General features: G+C 34.5%; 2 protein-coding genes across 2 annotated transcripts; both read left to right on the top strand.

Annotated features, from left to right (window-relative positions):
- Nucleotides 1–179: 179 nt before the first annotated feature.
- On the top strand, nucleotides 180–9,011 carry LOC144856551 (solute carrier family 23 member 1-like). The gene is made up of 14 exons (XM_078714570.1): nucleotides 180–280; nucleotides 3,220–3,366; nucleotides 3,474–3,631; nucleotides 3,894–3,985; nucleotides 4,205–4,266; nucleotides 4,369–4,550; nucleotides 4,868–4,988; nucleotides 5,347–5,503; nucleotides 5,976–6,229; nucleotides 6,354–6,483; nucleotides 6,585–6,728; nucleotides 7,031–7,126; nucleotides 7,367–7,576; nucleotides 7,728–9,011. Exons 1-14 carry the CDS (start codon nucleotides 209–211, stop codon nucleotides 7,760–7,762), a joined length of 1,860 nt encoding a protein of 619 aa, XP_078570696.1. The 5' UTR covers nucleotides 180–208; the 3' UTR covers nucleotides 7,763–9,011.
- Nucleotides 9,012–9,124: 113 nt separating this feature from the next.
- On the top strand, nucleotides 9,125–16,503 carry LOC144855137 (rab GDP dissociation inhibitor beta-like). Its single transcript, XM_078712940.1, has 9 exons — nucleotides 9,125–9,260; nucleotides 10,147–10,254; nucleotides 10,383–10,485; nucleotides 10,889–11,023; nucleotides 11,370–11,577; nucleotides 12,776–12,907; nucleotides 12,999–13,273; nucleotides 13,650–13,849; nucleotides 14,368–16,503. Exons 1-9 carry the CDS (start codon nucleotides 9,216–9,218, stop codon nucleotides 14,503–14,505), a joined length of 1,344 nt encoding a protein of 447 aa, XP_078569066.1. The 5' UTR covers nucleotides 9,125–9,215; the 3' UTR covers nucleotides 14,506–16,503.
- The last annotated feature ends 673 nt before the right edge of the window (nucleotides 16,504–17,176 follow it).

The following is a 17,176-nucleotide window of genomic DNA, read 5'->3' as shown; positions in this document are numbered from 1 at the left end:
TACATTTTTTGTTTATATCGAATAAAATATATTTCTGTACAATTTTGAACATATTAATTGGTTGTATTGTATTAGTAACTGTGTCGGACAATCAAACAGCGCCTCCACACAAAATCCGTCTTACTAATTATTATACCGTGTCGGTTTCTTTAATACTGTCCATTCATTATTAAGTCACTTTACGAATAGACCACGCCAAGCAAACACAATGATCACTGACGGAGCCTCCGAAGCGTTGAACACCACTGAAAAGCACAATGCTGCCGTGGTAGATGTAGAGGTGAGTAAACAATATAGGCCTAACAAACATTCATAGAATTTATTCTCGTATTGTTTTAAGATAATGATATTGCCATCACCTTCCAAAAATATATAGTATACATGTAATAATTTATAATACTTATATCAAAGTATAAGTGTATGTATATACCACCAACATAGTTCTGTTATTGATGTAACAAAAAGTACCAAATACGGCTGCTTGCGGCGTTCCGCACAAATATGTCAACAGGCGTGTTACGTGTATACCAACAATACATTGCGTTACAAATGGGTTTGTTTTGAGAAGTAGGTATACCTAGGCGCGCCTATGGATGACAAATGTATTTCGCAGTTTTGGGAATAAATGTATCTGTGTTCAATTCAAACAACATGGCAATTCGAAGTAATTAGTTTTTAAGCCATGCTTATAGACACTTGAATCAACAAAACTCAACACAACCTACACCTCAATGGTACTCTTGACCATGGGAAGCGTCATTGACGAATTCTAAGAAATTACGTCCGGCTTATTATTAAGCCACTGCAATTCTTAATTTGTATTTTTCCACCAAAATTCAAAACCACGTGGTGTCCCGTTTCTCTGTTCCTGCGAGCTCTCCATGGGAGCTTCAAAGTGCTGGAGAACGGAGCCGTGTAAATGGTTCATTTTCTTCATTTTTAGTCGCGACTCTACAGCTCACTATGTCGGTCGGTTGGTCGGTCGGTCGGTTGGTCGGTCGGTCGGTAAACACTAACTTGAGCACGCGACTGCAGCCGTGTATATGGCCTTGTTAGGATATTTTGTAGATCATTTTTGTGTGTAAAACGCTTAGAAACATTGTATATTAGGCGCTATAGACTTATTGCCATTATTAATATTATTTATATAGTTGGATGATGATGATGATGAAGTTTGTATATTTTACTGTTGGCCTAATGGTTGGGTTTCAATTGCTAAAATCAGGCCTAAACATTAACAATAACAACCCATCACAATAAAAATAATATAGTATACAAAAAACAATAAGGATAACTTTGATTTACAAATTAACAAGTAGGCCTAATGTCTTGTTTCCTAGACAAACATTTTAAATACTCAAACATTAAATCGTAAATCAAATTAATTTTGGATACTGTACAAACAACAGGAAATTAAATATTATTTGTTTTGATATGAAATATGAATTAAATACTATTATAACACCTTGGACTAATTCCATACTTGAAGGCCGTTGCCCAATTAGTGAGAAATGTTCACCGTAACTAATCCAAGTAGCTTAACAACAGTTTTGCCATTTGGAATACAACCATATTGTCATTACTAAAAATAAATAGAGTAGGCATAGTATTACAATATTTCTATATTGTGTCGACATATTAAACTAAAGCGTGGTTCCCACTCGTGACGCAACGCAGCGACGGCGCGAACACAATTATTGGAAGGGCATTTGCTTATGTTGCGTCGCTAGTGGGAACCAAACTTTACGTGCTGTATTGCGTGCTGTATTGCGTACTGTAATCAAAAGTGGGAACAGACGACGCAACAGTGCAAACATCGCGGATTTTATTTCACGCAGGCGGGGAAAACACAATTATTGGAAGGGCATTTTCTTGTGCTGTGTAGGTTGCGTTACGTTGTGTCGCTAGTGGGAACCAAGCGTAAGAAGCTGAAATGAAATGCTGAACTTAAACATTTGAATGTTATGTTCTTTATTTTGCAATGTACTTTTCGAAACGGATGGTATTACGAACGAAACAAGCTGTGGCCATGATGATTAGTTTTTAAAATCATATTTTCCAAACAAAGTATCTGTGTTCAATTTAAACAAATGGCAATTCCATTTGTTTTATTAAGCCATGCTTATAGTACAGTATTATCACCCCTTTGTTCCGTGACCCATATACCTTATTCACAATGACGTCATCTTGGCAATCAACACAAATTACGTCATATAACCGAGTGCCCCAGGTGTATAAAAGTTAACACCGCGCCGATGCGTGTCTTCCCGCAACCTCGAAACGTGACTGTCTTGCTTACAATCGTATCGCTTTGATACGCCTTAATAATTGAAAATAATATAATCAATATAAAATATTACTGTGTAACAATTAACACAAAATTAAACAACCCACACATCCGCCAACGACTAATTGAAGTTATAGTCACTGTCACCAGGGAAGAGTAAAATCACTCTTTCCGGCCTAATCGTAAATTGTAAGGCCGGGTGCTACCGGATGCTCATCCCAAACCGCTCAGTTCAAGTTCAATTTGCTCCGGAAGTAAATCAAGCGCGTGTCGTTAATTAGACATGTGCGATATTTATCGCGCCTTAATTGTTTCTTACGAACGCCTTGATAAGTTTTATCGATTTATATAAAATTATTCCAATAATATTTACGATTATTTACAATGTCCTTCTACTCTAATTATTCATTCATTCATTTTCATAATAAATAACCATTATAATATTTGTGGGTTTTTATTTTTTTTATTTATTCAACAATCAAGCGCGTGTCGTTAATTAGACATGTGCGATATTTATCGCGCCTTAATTGTTTCTTAGAACGCCTTGATAAGTTTTATCGATTTATATAAAATTATTCCAATAATATTTACGATTATTTACAATGTCCTTGTACTCTAATTATTCATTCATTCATTTTCATAATAAATAACCATTATAATATTTGTGGGTTTTTTTTTTTTTTTTTATTCAACATAAGTGGGTTTTATTACGACCATTGTGTTCAGTCTTTAGTTACAGTGATTTACTTTTATGTTTACCCATCGGAAATTGGTCAAACTTCTCACGTTCTCTCAAAACCTGAATTTTACTTTTAGATTACGTTCTTCACAATACTTTTATAGGCCAATTGGGCCTACGTCATTTTGGCGTTAGTTTTTAATGTGGTATTAAAAAACAATAAAGGAAATAAATCTGTTTTTTTTCTCTCTAGCCTTACCCAACCAAGAATGGTACCGTATTGGGCAATTCCAAATATGGAAAATCCAATGAAGACCTAATTTCTACTGATAGTGATGACATCACATATAAGATAAATGACGTTCCACCGTGGTACACCACTGTACTCTTAGGATTACAGGTTAATAATATTTTTGTATTAAGGTGAACGAACTAAGGCCTGAAAATAGTTGTATTTTTGGGTAGATTTTCGGAGAAAATAAGGATTATAATATTGTTCTTTTTTAGCATTTTATGACCATGTTTGGAGGTTGCGTATCAATTCCATTAATTTTGGCACCAGCCCTTTGCATCGGCGACGACTTGGTAGCTACAAGTGAAATCATTGGTACCATCTTTGTTGTGTCTGGTCTAGTCACGATTCTGCAAACAACATTTGGCGTCAGGTATGTAAATCTATGTCTACACTATCAACTATGGTTATGACATCATCATGTCCATAATGGGCACATCACATTTTTTCGTCACATAAAGTTTGATAGTGTAGACTTAAGAGACAAATAATACAATGTCACAAGATAAATGGTTCTCCAAAAAAGAAAGCAAGAAAGATCGTACTCTATTCTATGGTGTTAAATCTTTTAGAAGAACGGTACCATCATAGGCCTATATTTTTAAAATTTACATTGATCTATTTTTTTTTGGCAGGTTGCCAATAGTACAAGGAGGTACATTTGCATTTCTAACACCGACATTCGCCATATTAAGTCTTCAAGGGGACTGCCCTGCTCCACCACCACGTGAGTTGCAATTCAATTATTGTCCCATACCACTGTATTTGTAATAATTTCGGTATAAGCCCTTGTATTGAGATAATGTTTGGATTTTTTGTTGGACGTTATTTTCAAATAATTTATAGCCTATGATTCTGTCTCTTTATTAAAACTATCATTTTAGTTAATTAAGTTATTTTTGTAAATATTTGATTGAATTTTTTTTTTACATTTTCATTTTAAAAGCAAATGCAACCGAAGCTCAACTTGATGAGGCTACAGAAGTTTGGCAAGTACGCATGCGTGAGGTAGGTAACTGTACTTCTACAGTTAGATTGAACTGTTAGCAAATAATATATAATCTAACATTTAGTTTATTAATAATTCCCTTTTATATATGTTTGTCTTAGATACAAGGAGCTATAATCGTCGCCTCCATTTTTCAAGTGGTAATTGGATTTAGTGGAATAATGGGATTTGTGCTGAAATACATCGGACCATTGGCTATAGCACCGACGATCGGTCTCGTAGGGCTTTCTTTATACGGAGCCGCAGCTTCGCGAGCTGGCGTACACTGGGGAATGTCTGTTTTGTAAGTAGGCCTATTCCACACTTACTACATTAAGATAATTATTAATGACAATGGAAAAGAAAAAGTATAGAAAAAAATAGATAAGTGACAAATATTCGTGACATTTTGAAAGGTGACAAAGATACTATTTTGATATTAATAACTTGGCTTATTGATGGTATTGGTAGTAAGCTAATGGTGTTAGGTGAAAATGTCACAATTCTGAGTATATTGAAGAATTAACATAAATATAGAGAACTACGAGAATGAAACAATTATGATAATGTTAGCAATGACAACACACATTATAATAACAATATAATAATTATTTCTTATAGTACGATTTTTCTCGTTCTGCTGTTTTCGCAATACTTAAAGAACATTAATGTTCCCACTGTGGGCTACAATTCCTCTGATGGCTGTCACGTGACCAAGTACCCATTTTTCAAGTTATTCCCAGTAAGTAATTACTTGTGAATGAAATAGATCTAAAATTGTACAGAATTGCAAGAACCGTTTTGAAGAATTGTCATGTGATGTAATGCTTAAATTGTATTACAGAATTGCAAGAACCGTTTTGAAGAATTGTCATGTGATGTAATGCTTAAATTGTATTACAGAATTGCAAGAACCGTTTTGAAGAATTGTCATGTGATGTAATGCTTAAATTGTAGGCCTATTACAGAATTGCAAGAACCGTTTTGAAGAATTGTCATGTGATGTAATGCTTAAATTGTATTACAGAATTGCAAGAACCGTTTTGAAGAATTGTCATGTGATGTAATGCTTACAGACTATCGTTTTTATCCCTTCACAGATTATATTAGCTATTGTCATAGCATGGATTTTCTCCGCCATTTTTACTGCAACTGACGTCTTTCCTACTAACTCGACGTCTTATGGGTACGGAGCACGAACGGATGTGAACACTGAAGTTTTAAATCAGGCGCCTTGGTTTCGTTTCCCATACCCAGGTTAGTAAGACATTTCACTCTTCAATCCAAAATTTAGCATCATAAAATTACTAATAATTTGCATTTATTAGAAAACATATTTGTATCCTTTTCTGTATTCCTTTTGTCCAGTTGCTTTTGTAATTATTATAAATAGACAGATAGGTTTTAATGAATAAACAATATTAAAAAAGAGAAATTTTAACTGCTATTATTATGCATATATTGGAATTATGGGCACGGTCGCGTATCATATTGATCTCAGTGTTGTCTACTTAACCGTGACAAGTCTTAGTAGGGTTTTAGACCATTGTAATTATCTACCTTTAACTATAGTTCTGGATTTAAAGTTCAATTGTATCATACAGTGTACGTTAAATATGCCATAAGCTCATTTTTACAATACAGTAGGTAGGCTACAAAGAAAGACATTTGCTTTCTTTTATGCTCTCTCTATAATTGTGTACAATAGCCTGATATTATTCTTTTCTAGGTCAGTGGGGTGCACCCGTGGTTACGGTAGCCGGCGTCTTTGGTATGCTGTCTGGAGTTTTAGCATCCATGGTCGAGTCTGTCGGTGATTACTATGCATGCGCTCGACTTTCTGGGGCGCCCCCTCCACCAGATCATGCAATAAACCGTGGAATTGGAATTGAAGGCATCGGTTGTATACTAGCTGGTTTGTGGGGTACTGGCAACGGAACAACCTCATACAGTGAGAATATTGGCGCTATTGGAATTACTAAGGTAATACCAATTTGGTATGACGTAATTAACAATTAATCATGTAATACATATGGTAATTTAAACTGGTACTTGCTGAAACATATTTTCTGATAGTAAAATAACAAACCAAACTTATTTTGCGCAGGTTGGAAGTCGTCTGGTTGTACAAGTGGCGGGAATTATCATGATGTTACTTGGAGTATTTGGAAAGTTTGGCGCCCTTTTTGTGGCCTTGCCGGATCCAATCATCGGTGGCGTATTCTGTGTAATGTTTGGTAAGAGTTTTACAAAATACTAACAAAATAACATAATGAATACTGTGACGTCATCAATGGGTATCGTCTGCACAATATGACGTCATTTGTTTCAATTTCAGGAATGGTAACCGGCGTTGGTTTGTCGAATCTTCAGTTCGCCAACATGAACTCTTCAAGGAATATCTTCATTATTGGATTCTCTTTGTTGATGGGCCTTGCCCTTCCATGGTGGTTTGCTGATAACCCAGGAATTATTCAAACAGGTAAATTGTATACAAATGTTTGTATTCTACCATAGAGTTAGAAAGAACTCCAAATCTGGTAAGTACATATTTAAATAATAGTAAAGTGTAATCGTTTTACTGTCAAGTCACCAAAAGTAAGTTCAAAACGTTTTTAAAAAGAAGAACAGCAGAGAATTTACAACGCTCCTTTCGATCTCCAATATTTTGAAGCTCTCATATGGGATATCACAGGAGCTCGAGTGAAAAAGGCATCTGTTTATCCTGTCCTTAAAGGGCTGCCACAAAGCTACTAAGTTGTATTTGTGTTTTATCATTATTAGGTGTTGATGAATTAGACCAGATTATAACGGTGCTACTAAGTACCAGTATGTTTGTTGGCGGTTTTATCGGGTTTCTACTGGACAACACAATTCCAGGTAAACACAGCATTTTAATATCAGAAAAAATACTGTAAATAACCAAGTATAAATACATTGGTCCTCATTTTTATGCTCTATATTATTTGAAATAAACGTTTGTTAAATTTGAATTACATTAAAATGAATCAGTTTAAGTGCACAGGTTTTATCTCATTGATCCACAACATCTCCTTAATTAGGCAATCAAACTTATTGTTACATTTAGATAAGAAAGTTTTGTTTTTATTGTACGGACAGGAACTGACGAAGAGCGTGGGCTAACAAAATGGCGTCGTACTCTATCAAAAGAGATTGACTCCAGTAGTGTGGATGATGATGACGAGTCCGTGAAGACGTATGACATGCCAATTGGCATGAAATTCATCCGAAGCAAAAGCTTTTTCTCGTACCTGCCATTCTGTCCCACATTTCCTGCTCCTGCATGTAGACCCGCTACTGAAGACGATGGTAAGTAGGCCTCAATAAAATAAGCACCAACTTATTTGAAAGGTAATTTTCGGAAGATAACTATTTACACTTTGAATCCTTATGGTTTTAAAAAAATGAAACAGTCTAGTAGTGTTGCCATTGTAAAATGATGATTTTTTTTTTACTCTAGTACAAAACGAGTTTAGTGTGGATACGAGGCTGTAAAAGGTTTCCATATTGGGAATGAGATGAGAAACAACACACACACATGATTGTTACAAAAAACTACTCGTGACGAAAATTGCGCATTATAATTTAGATGGAGACCACACCCATCACAGATCTTTACCACACCTTGGTAGATGTAGACCAACACTCATGGCAGATGGAGACTACGTCGTACCTATTACGAATATAGAACAATGCTATGAACCGTGGAAATAGCTTTGAACCGTGGAAATAGCTTTGAACCGTGGAAATAGCTTTCACTCGCGATTTTAAGTACTTCATTACTATATTTATATATATTTATTTTTGAGGGTATATTTTTCTATTTATATCTGCCTGTAAAGATATTTTAAAACTTTGTAGGATAAGAAAAGCCGAGTGGCTCAAATAAAATTACCAATTACTTTAAGAATTGTTGGTGAACTGATAAATAAATAAATACGTGATCGAACGACGTGAAGAAAGAAGGTTATAAATTGAAATTTCTATACACCCACCAGGGAGGTAACCTCTCTGCACTGACTCTGTATTTAAACCTGTTTTCATATCGACGTACATCTGAGTGATATCAAGGTCTAGGACGTACGACGTGAAGAAAGAAGGTTGCAACTTGAAATTTCTACACACGTACCGACCAGGGAAGTACAATCTCTCTGCACCGACTCTATGTTTAAACCTGTAAAGTTTTCATATCGACATCTGAGTGATATCAAAGTCTAGGACCACGTTATATTAAACACTGTTCGAAATATAAGCATTCAATCGTTAGTGTTTCGTTTATTTATTTTACAAGCAAAACATCAGTACATTACAGTATATAATAATATACTTTTGACAAGAGATGGGAATGTTGAACGGGGCAGCTGAAGCAAAATATATCGATGTAACTCACAATCTCGAGGCAGCTAATTGAGAAAACAATTAATTTTTTAATTTATTTAAGATTTATACAATATTTTATTTGATTCAAAACAAAATATAATATAAATAAACACTAGTAATGATTTTATTGAAACTTGAATTTTCTAGTCTTTTCTAAAAAAAAGTTTTCTGATTGCAGAGGGCGGTATAGCGATTAGATTAAATTACCTTATGAAATAATGGAATATTCCACATTTTTACTTTTCATTTTCAGTAAATATAATTGCGCTTAAATTGATAAATTTCTATCATTTTGTGCAATTAATTTATATTTTTAAAGTTTTGTATTTTAAATAAAATTATTTTGTATGTGTCTATATATATAGATGTTGAGTTATCGATATGATTTTGTATTATTTTTTCGATATTAAACACGGCACTATTTTTATTTGCGCAAGAACAAAAGGGATGGTCCTTTGTCCTAAAAATACGGCCATCTTGGTTCAGACCTGGGAAAAGCCTGCGGTGCATATAGAAAATAACATTATTATCGATAAATTTTAATCAGTTTTTCTGATAAAATCACAAAATGGATGAAGAATATGATGTTATTGTTCTTGGTACAGGTCTCAAGGTAATTTCATAGATGATTATAATGTAATATAATAGTTATTATCGAACAAACCTGAAAAGAAAGTCAGGCCCACTTGTTCTGTGTGTGTGTGAATCCCGACGTACCAACACACCCTACGTCCACCGGCCGGCGGCGGAGTTGGCCTGTGGAGGTATGTTCTTCACACCATCCTACGCATACATACGGTTATTACCTAGGCCTATATGATCTTCTTCTTCTCATACGTTATTAAGTTTTAATGGCATCACAATGATGGAATGTTTGTGTGTGTTTTTTTGTGGTGATGATGACTCCTCTGAATCGCAGTTCAGTTGGTGGTGGTGGTAGCCCAACAACAAAGAGGCTGTAATTTTTATACTGATGGTTTCCATGCATGCTATCTACTCTAACTAGGCCTATACTAGGCCTAATAGTTTGATGATAATTAACAATCGCTGTGACTAAATAAAGATACGCCAGTACCGTATCCATACTTTTAAAAACTAAAGGTACGGTAATTATACAGGCGCTAACGTTTGCTAAAGGTACGGTAAAATTGCATTCCTAAAACTTGTTCCTAAATATTAAAACTTGTTCCTAAATATTAAAAACCTATCCCTCTAAATAATCTAATAATAAGAGAATCGAACCTGCAACCCCTTAAGCCATAGCCTCATCACAAAGCCACTAAGCTGGCTTGCTGAAAACCATTGTCATAACCTTTTTGATTAACATCTATCTTACATAGCGCCCTCTAATTACCGTACCGTTTTTAGAAGTATGGATACGGTACTGTATCTTTAGCCATAACGATTAACAATAGCATAGTCAAAACTCTATAGTTTCTGGAAGCAACTATTAAATTCCTAGACCTAGATTATAAGTTTATTTAAACATTTTGTTTCAGGAATGCATTCTTAGTGGGCTGTTGTCTGTGAAGGGCAAGAAGGTGTTGCATGTTGACAGAAATAGCTATTATGGAGGAAGTAGCGCATCCATTACACCGCTTGATCAGGTAAGCAAATAAATGATAACAACATTATTGATAGTGCACTACTTTAAAAGAAAATCATATAAATACAAACACTTATTTTTTATTTGTCCATTGAAATTAAAAACTAAATTTATCTTTATTGAATTTAGTTGTTTACACATTTTGGAAAGGAAGCGCCATCCAAGATGGAGGAATATGGCCGACCAAGAGATTGGAACGTAGATATTATTCCTAAGTTCCTAATGGCAAGTGGTAAGGAATAACAAATTAAAAATTATTTTCTATCTAGCACTGGTTGTAACCAGTTCACTATTATTGTTTTTGATGTATAAATCATTATATAAATACAATTACCTCTTTGGAACAGTTTATTTTATGCCTAGCTTACCTGGATTAACCGAAAATAGCCTGTGCTCTCTATAGGGAGAGCTTAGATATGAAAAGTAAAAGTTCCTAGAACACTCCTGGACCATAATGGACTAATCTACAACCACGCCCTCAAAAAGGAACAAATGGCAGTACATGTTTCAACACTATGGCCCCTTATTCAGTGGATAACCATATAAGGGGACACTTTGTTGTATGTTCTGTCTTGAAGCTTTAAAAAAAATCTACATGAATTGCTTATAATAAAACAATTACTTATTTCTGGTAGGTGAATTGGTGCAAATTCTGATCATGTCTGGTGTAACCAGGTATCTAGAATTCAAGTCAGTTGAAGGTAGCTATGTGTACAAAGGAGGCAAAATACACAAGGTACCAGCTGATGAAAAGGAGGCTCTGACATCAAGTAAGTCAGCTATTTGTATTCTATGTATTTAGTAATTATCCACAGAGCAGTGCCTACAAAGTTCATCATATATTGTATGTACACAGGACCAGGATTTTTAGGTCGATAGCGCCCACGATTTTCATTCTGAATATTTTGGTGTAAATAGGTATACCTACAGAACATTCCTAAATTCAAGAAAATTGGTTCATTAATAATTTCACAAATAGAAAAAAAGAAAAATCTGTATTCTTTTAACATGAACTGAGATATCAACATGCGCCCTCTGTGGTGATATTTTTCCAAGTACTTCACTCAGTTTCTGAGTGTTTTCATCATTCATTTAATTGATACTATTGTTTCACAGGTTTGATGGGTTTATTGGAGAAAAGACGATTTAAAAATTTCCTGAATTTTGCTTACAATTTTGAAGAGGGGGAGGACGCAGAAAAAAAAGCATTACCCAAGAATCTGACCAGAGCTAGTACGATGGAACAGTGTTACAGTGCATTTGGTCTTGATAAAAACACCATGGACTTCACTGGACATGCTATAGCGTTGTATCGTGACGATGAGTAAGTTGAATACTGTTATGCACACCTTATGCTAGCTGCATGTTCATTATCACTTTATTTTATAGTATTCTTTAGGTATGAATGACCATGTGTATTGATCATGCCGATAGTCAATATGTGGCGTGTTGGCTATCGGCACAGTTGACTGCATATAATTTATTGTTTATTATTGGCAAACGAAGTTACGTTTGTCTTATTGGCACACTGAACCGTGTCAATAGAAAGTTTAAAGCCCCCTTCCCTAAGTTTTTTAGATCTAATTTAAGATCACAAACTATATTTAATGTAAAAATAATACTATATGGTCCTATTGCGATAACTTTTTTCGTCTTTAAACGGTTAAAAATGTGAATAATAAGTCGATTCTAATAATTATAGCGGCCCGCTATAAATCTCAAAATGCATTGCGCGCGGATTGATATTTTTGTTTTTCACCTGTAATTCGCCCACTTTTCGATCGATCGTGAGGCCAAAACAAATGGAAGACTCCTAACTTTTCAGCGAAAATACCAGGTTTTCCCCAATTTGTATCAACGGAGTCTGGCAAAAATAGAAAGACAATTAATGCAGCAACTATACAACGTATATAGCTAGCGTACGATGTTCGTACGTTACCGATGTTTACCAGCTAGGCCTACAAAACTAAGCCTAGCTAGGCTAGGCCTAAGACCGTCCACGAGAGGTCGATTGCCGCGAGCTACTTAGGTAGTGCATTGTTTCTCACTTTTTATCATAATTTACCATAAAACGTACATTTAAGACGAGGAATGACATGGTTTAATGTTTTTAAAGTGATATATATGTATTATTTTCCAAAAAACGTCCAAAATTGCAGGGAAGGGGTCTTTAACATTAGATATGGTCAACTGTGCCAATAGATAAAAATCATTTACATGCACAGTTGACTTTAATTTCTAGCTGTCTAAAAGAGAAGTCGATATCATAAATCGATGTGCCCAAATATGGTAGTGAGTGATATACCTCAAATATGGTAGTGATATGACATCATCATGTCCATATATGGGCACATCACATTTTTTTTTCACATAAAGTTTGATAGTGTAGATAGAGCTTAAGTAATCTTAAAAATTTACTGTCATAAACGATTGCTAGCTATCTAAAAATGTATTGAACACCCATAGTTGTTTCATTACATCATTTATCATGTTTGCTACAATCACTTAATTTTTCTTTGTAGCTATCTAAGTAAGCCACTACCAGAAGCGCTAAAGAGAATCAAGCTATACAGTGAGTCACTAACCCGGTATGGCAAGTCTCCCTACCTTTATCCTCTGTATGGCCTAGGGGAGCTACCTCAAGGTTTTGCAAGGTAAGAATCAAAATCATTCATATTGTTCTGTGATAAACATTCAACAATTATTATTAGTAAATGGATAATTTTTTACGTATTTGTTTTTCAGACTTTCTGCTATTTATGGAGGAACCTATATGCTAAACAAACCAATAGAGAACATAGAATACGACCAAGATGGCACGGTCATTGGAGTGAAATCGGAGGGAGAGACGGCCAAAACAAAATGCGTTGTAGCTGACCCGTCCTACTTTACGGACAAGGTCAAAAAGGTTGGAAAGGTCGTCCGCTGCATCTGTTTGCTGAAAGACCCAATTCCAAACACCAAGGACTCCACTGCTTGCCAGCTCATCATACCACAGAACCAAGTAGGAAGAAAATCAGGTATAGCACGCTTCAATAGACTCACTACAGCCTTGCAATTTAATAAACATGCATTTCCTTAATTCGTTAAGAGCGTATGAAGGACCTTCACAATTGAGATATGGTAGATTGAAATACCATAGGAATATTGTCACTTCCAGATATCTGTAAAGTGTCATTTTAATCCCATCAAGCGGTTTCAGAGTCTTTTGTAAACATTTAAAGCTCTGTCTACACTATAAAAGTAGTTTGACACAAAAAGTGTGATGTGCCCAAATATAGCAGTGATATGACATCATCGTGTCCATATATGTGCACATCACATGTTGATTAAGGTTGATAGTGTAGACAGAGCTTTATGGTTAGGTTTGATGACATTTTACAATTTTGTTTACAGATATTTACGTGTGCTGCGTGTCAAGTGCTCATAATGTAGCGGCCAAGGGTTTCTATATCGCCATTGTATCCACAACAGTTGAGACTGAAAATCCCGAGGCAGAGATTAAGCCAGGCTTGGATCTCTTAGGAACTATACTAGAGAAGTTTTTGTCTATTGATGATCTATATGAACCAACGGATGATGGAGAAAAGTCCAAGGTGGGTTTTGTACATTTTTAAGACCATTATTTAAATTTACTGCACTCTGTGAAGAAATTAGCAAGCAATTTTGATAAAAATGTTCTTGTTATCGAATCAAGCTTGACAAACGAGTTTTGCCTGCATTTATTTGAGGAAATAATATTATGGTTGTACTTGAGAGATAATTTGTCATTGAGAACGCTCTGTGAAGACATTAGCCAGTCATTCTTCGGTCGAGCTTGAACTCACAAACTCCACTGATAAAGTTTGCTAACACTTGTTTTTCCAAAGTTAGGTTATTGATGTAACAAAAGTTTTTTAGACAGCACCTTGTAAACAAATTTGCAAGTAATTGGTAGGACTCAAACCTACAGCCTTGTGCTTGCTAGGGAGTGGAGTTGAAAGAGTTACAACCCTGGTGCTAGGTCAGGATTGAACCCTGGACCTTGGCATTGGAAGGCAAGCATGTTAACCACCAAGCTACAGCTCCATTACTACTACTTTTAAAGTGTTTGTTTTTAATTGTTGTGATATAGGTCTTCATTACTAAATCCTACGATGCTACCACTCATTTTGAGACAACATGCGAGGACATCAAGAATACCTATCGACGAATCACAGGGGAGGAACTTGATTTCTCACAAGTGCAAAAAGACATTGAAGCTGTTAATTAAAATGCAGATCATAGATATTATATTAATCGATCATCCTCCCCCTGCTTCAATTACCAGCTGTGATTGAGTGGTCAAAGTGGATGTTGAATCAAACGAGCTCACCCACATGCCATGGTTTGTAGTTAGCAAGTTATTTTGATGAAAGTAATTAAGACACCTATTAAGCCCTCTTCTATGGTAGTGTTAGTATTTCATCTTATAAGCCCAGTAGATGTTTGAGATCGGTATAATACTCGATTTAGACAATCATCGCTATGTGAACAGGAGTTTATGTAATCAGCATATGATTGTTGAGTGGTCGTGACTAAAGCTGGTTACCAATTGGTGACCGTTCACACACATTCTTATATTACAGGTACTATTGAATGTTATATTTGCTACTGATTGCATACAATGATTGTCTGAAAGGGTATTAGACAATGACCAATGACCTGCAGTCCCATTCAACAAGTCAATAAAACATTTTTTGGGGTATTTGGTTGTGGACACCGTAGAAAAAATTACTTGAAAATTTATAATTTTTTCCCACTGGGGACATTCCTATCCTATATAGCTCCATCCCATAATAATGTTGTATATCATTAATAACTAATGCTATTATAAAGTTGTTTATATATTATTTTGTTTTTTTTAAAGGGAAATTAGTTAAGAACATTTACTGAAAAGAAATATAAATTATATTAATCAAGAAGGTCATTCAATATGCGACATAATAACAAATAATATTTATTGTAATTATACACTTATTTTTAATTATTTTTTTATTACATCATAACCATATCTATGTATATGTAGACATAGTCAAACACAAAGTATAGATTCACTACAGTTCGGGGTTTCTGTAACATTTCCGTTATCATAGTGCAGCCTAGATGGTACTAAAAAATATGGGTTTTTAGAACTTGTAGAAAATTCTAATTTTTTAAAGCTTTAATATTCCGTAATTCTGCCATCATAACACTGTTTAAATTATGTTATCCTAACCATTTGACAGAACTTGTTGATGTTGATGGACCAATTCACTGTGTAAGTCTATGGTCTATTCGATTTTTAATATATACAGTAATCACACAGTAAGTGGTAGACATCTCTAATCTTAATTTTTACTTGAATTTTTTGTTATTATCAAAGTTGGGAGATAGGGCTTTCATCTACTTTTATATTCTATGCATTCTTTTTACTTGATTTTTTTTCTTCTTTTATTTACATTTAAAATGCCAGTGAATACCAAAATGTTTTTGGCGTAAAGTTGTACTTAGTAAAATAATATGGACATTTATATAGATGTTTTTAATTCTGTCAACATTACCAGACATACATTGCTAAATACTATAAAAGACCAAGTACTGTGGTTGGAGATAGAAGAAAGAATCATATATTGTAATTAATATTGTGGCGGGAGGCAACTGTTTTATTTTTACTACTTACTGTTATATATATATAAAATGTGCATGTTAAGTAGTGATAAATGTCATATAATGTGTTCATGTAGGCAGCAACTCATTTGTGTTAATAAGGATAATGATGTGAAAAATTGAAACAAAACACTAGATGATTTCTAAAACAATGTACTTGCTTTTAAAAGAAAAAAAACTGATTATAAATACGTGGAATTTGAGTAATGTAATTGCCAGCTCGTTTTTATGTCGAAACAAGTGTTATTTAATATTTAACTGTGGTAGAAATAGTAAAAACTTGTATCATTTTCATGCCACGTGTATATATATTTTGCACAATATTCATTCCAATTGCTGAAATAAAAGAAATGTAGTCTATCGCCCTCTATCATGGAAGATAAACTTGACTGGAGTAAATAATTTGTTTTTCAGTTTCATAGGCCTACTGTAAACTTTTGAGTAGTAATAAAACTAAGTTAATAGTAGTCAGGAATCGTTAAAAAAAATTAGTGAAAATGTTAATGTTTGAATGTATATCAGAATCATTGAATCAAAGCTGTCATGAATTATTGAAAATAATAAATCTAATTTAAAAAAACAATTTTGAGTCTTGTACGAAATGAGTTGTTTTTGTGCGTTTGAGTCTCGTATGAGTTCGAAAATAGTTTACATTCGTCGCACCCCGCTTTGTACGTTCGTAGATTTACCTGGTTTTGTTGTACTTACTTATTCGTCGCGTCATAAATTTAAGTTTGGTTTAATGTTTGACGCTTTCGATCGTGTTATACCGTCAGAAGCAGGAACCGCGGTTTTTAAACGAAAACGTCACAAAAATGTGTTCAAAATGTTGGTGTTTTTTAATTGATATATATAGTACAATCTTCTTTATTTCATGGATGAATCTCAATTTTCACAACTTTAAGTTCAAAATGATACAAGAAAGTTATTCCTATTGTAAGTAATTTGTACGTTTTTTTATCTAAAAATGTCCAGGCCTAGGCCCTCTAGAGCTTAGGTATAATTGCAGGACGTACTGTACGTGATTATTATGTCGTCACCGGCGGGCAGAGAACGGTATTCCGGTAACGTAACGATAGTGAGGCCTAGCAAAATGTCAGTACTATTGCTGACTCCTGTACAAAGTGGGTGATATTTTAATCGTTATGTTATTATATTACGTATTTAAAATATTTAATGATGTCTTGTCATAGTTTTTGTGCGTTTTAGTATTTTGGTTGGTCATACCAAACGCGCCCGGTGCGTTTATGAAATCA

This window comes from Antedon bifida, chromosome 11, assembly GCF_963402885.1.
Source record: "Antedon bifida chromosome 11, ecAntBifi1.1, whole genome shotgun sequence".
In the NCBI taxonomy this organism is placed as follows: domain Eukaryota; kingdom Metazoa; phylum Echinodermata; class Crinoidea; order Comatulida; family Antedonidae; genus Antedon; species Antedon bifida.
The sequence above is the reverse complement of the archived record's forward strand: the minus strand, read 5'-3'. Positions and strand labels throughout refer to the sequence as shown.

Excerpts from the sequence above, each read along its gene's own strand:
- LOC144856551 (XM_078714570.1), top strand. The coding sequence starts at position 209 with ATGATCACTGACGGAGCCTCCGAAGCGTTGAACACCACTGAAAAGCAC. Across the intron at positions 4,551-4,867 it reads CACTGGGGAATGTCTGTTTT|TACGATTTTTCTCGTTCTGC; the intron begins GTAAGTAGGCCT and ends TATTTCTTATAG. Across the intron at positions 6,484-6,584 it reads CGTATTCTGTGTAATGTTTG|GAATGGTAACCGGCGTTGGT; the intron begins GTAAGAGTTTTA and ends TTTCAATTTCAG.
- LOC144855137 (XM_078712940.1), top strand. The coding sequence starts at position 9,216 with ATGGATGAAGAATATGATGTTATTGTTCTTGGTACAGGTCTCAAG. Across the intron at positions 9,261-10,146 it reads TTCTTGGTACAGGTCTCAAG|GAATGCATTCTTAGTGGGCT; the intron begins GTAATTTCATAG and ends ATTTTGTTTCAG. Across the intron at positions 13,274-13,649 it reads CCAAGTAGGAAGAAAATCAG|ATATTTACGTGTGCTGCGTG; the intron begins GTATAGCACGCT and ends TTTTGTTTACAG.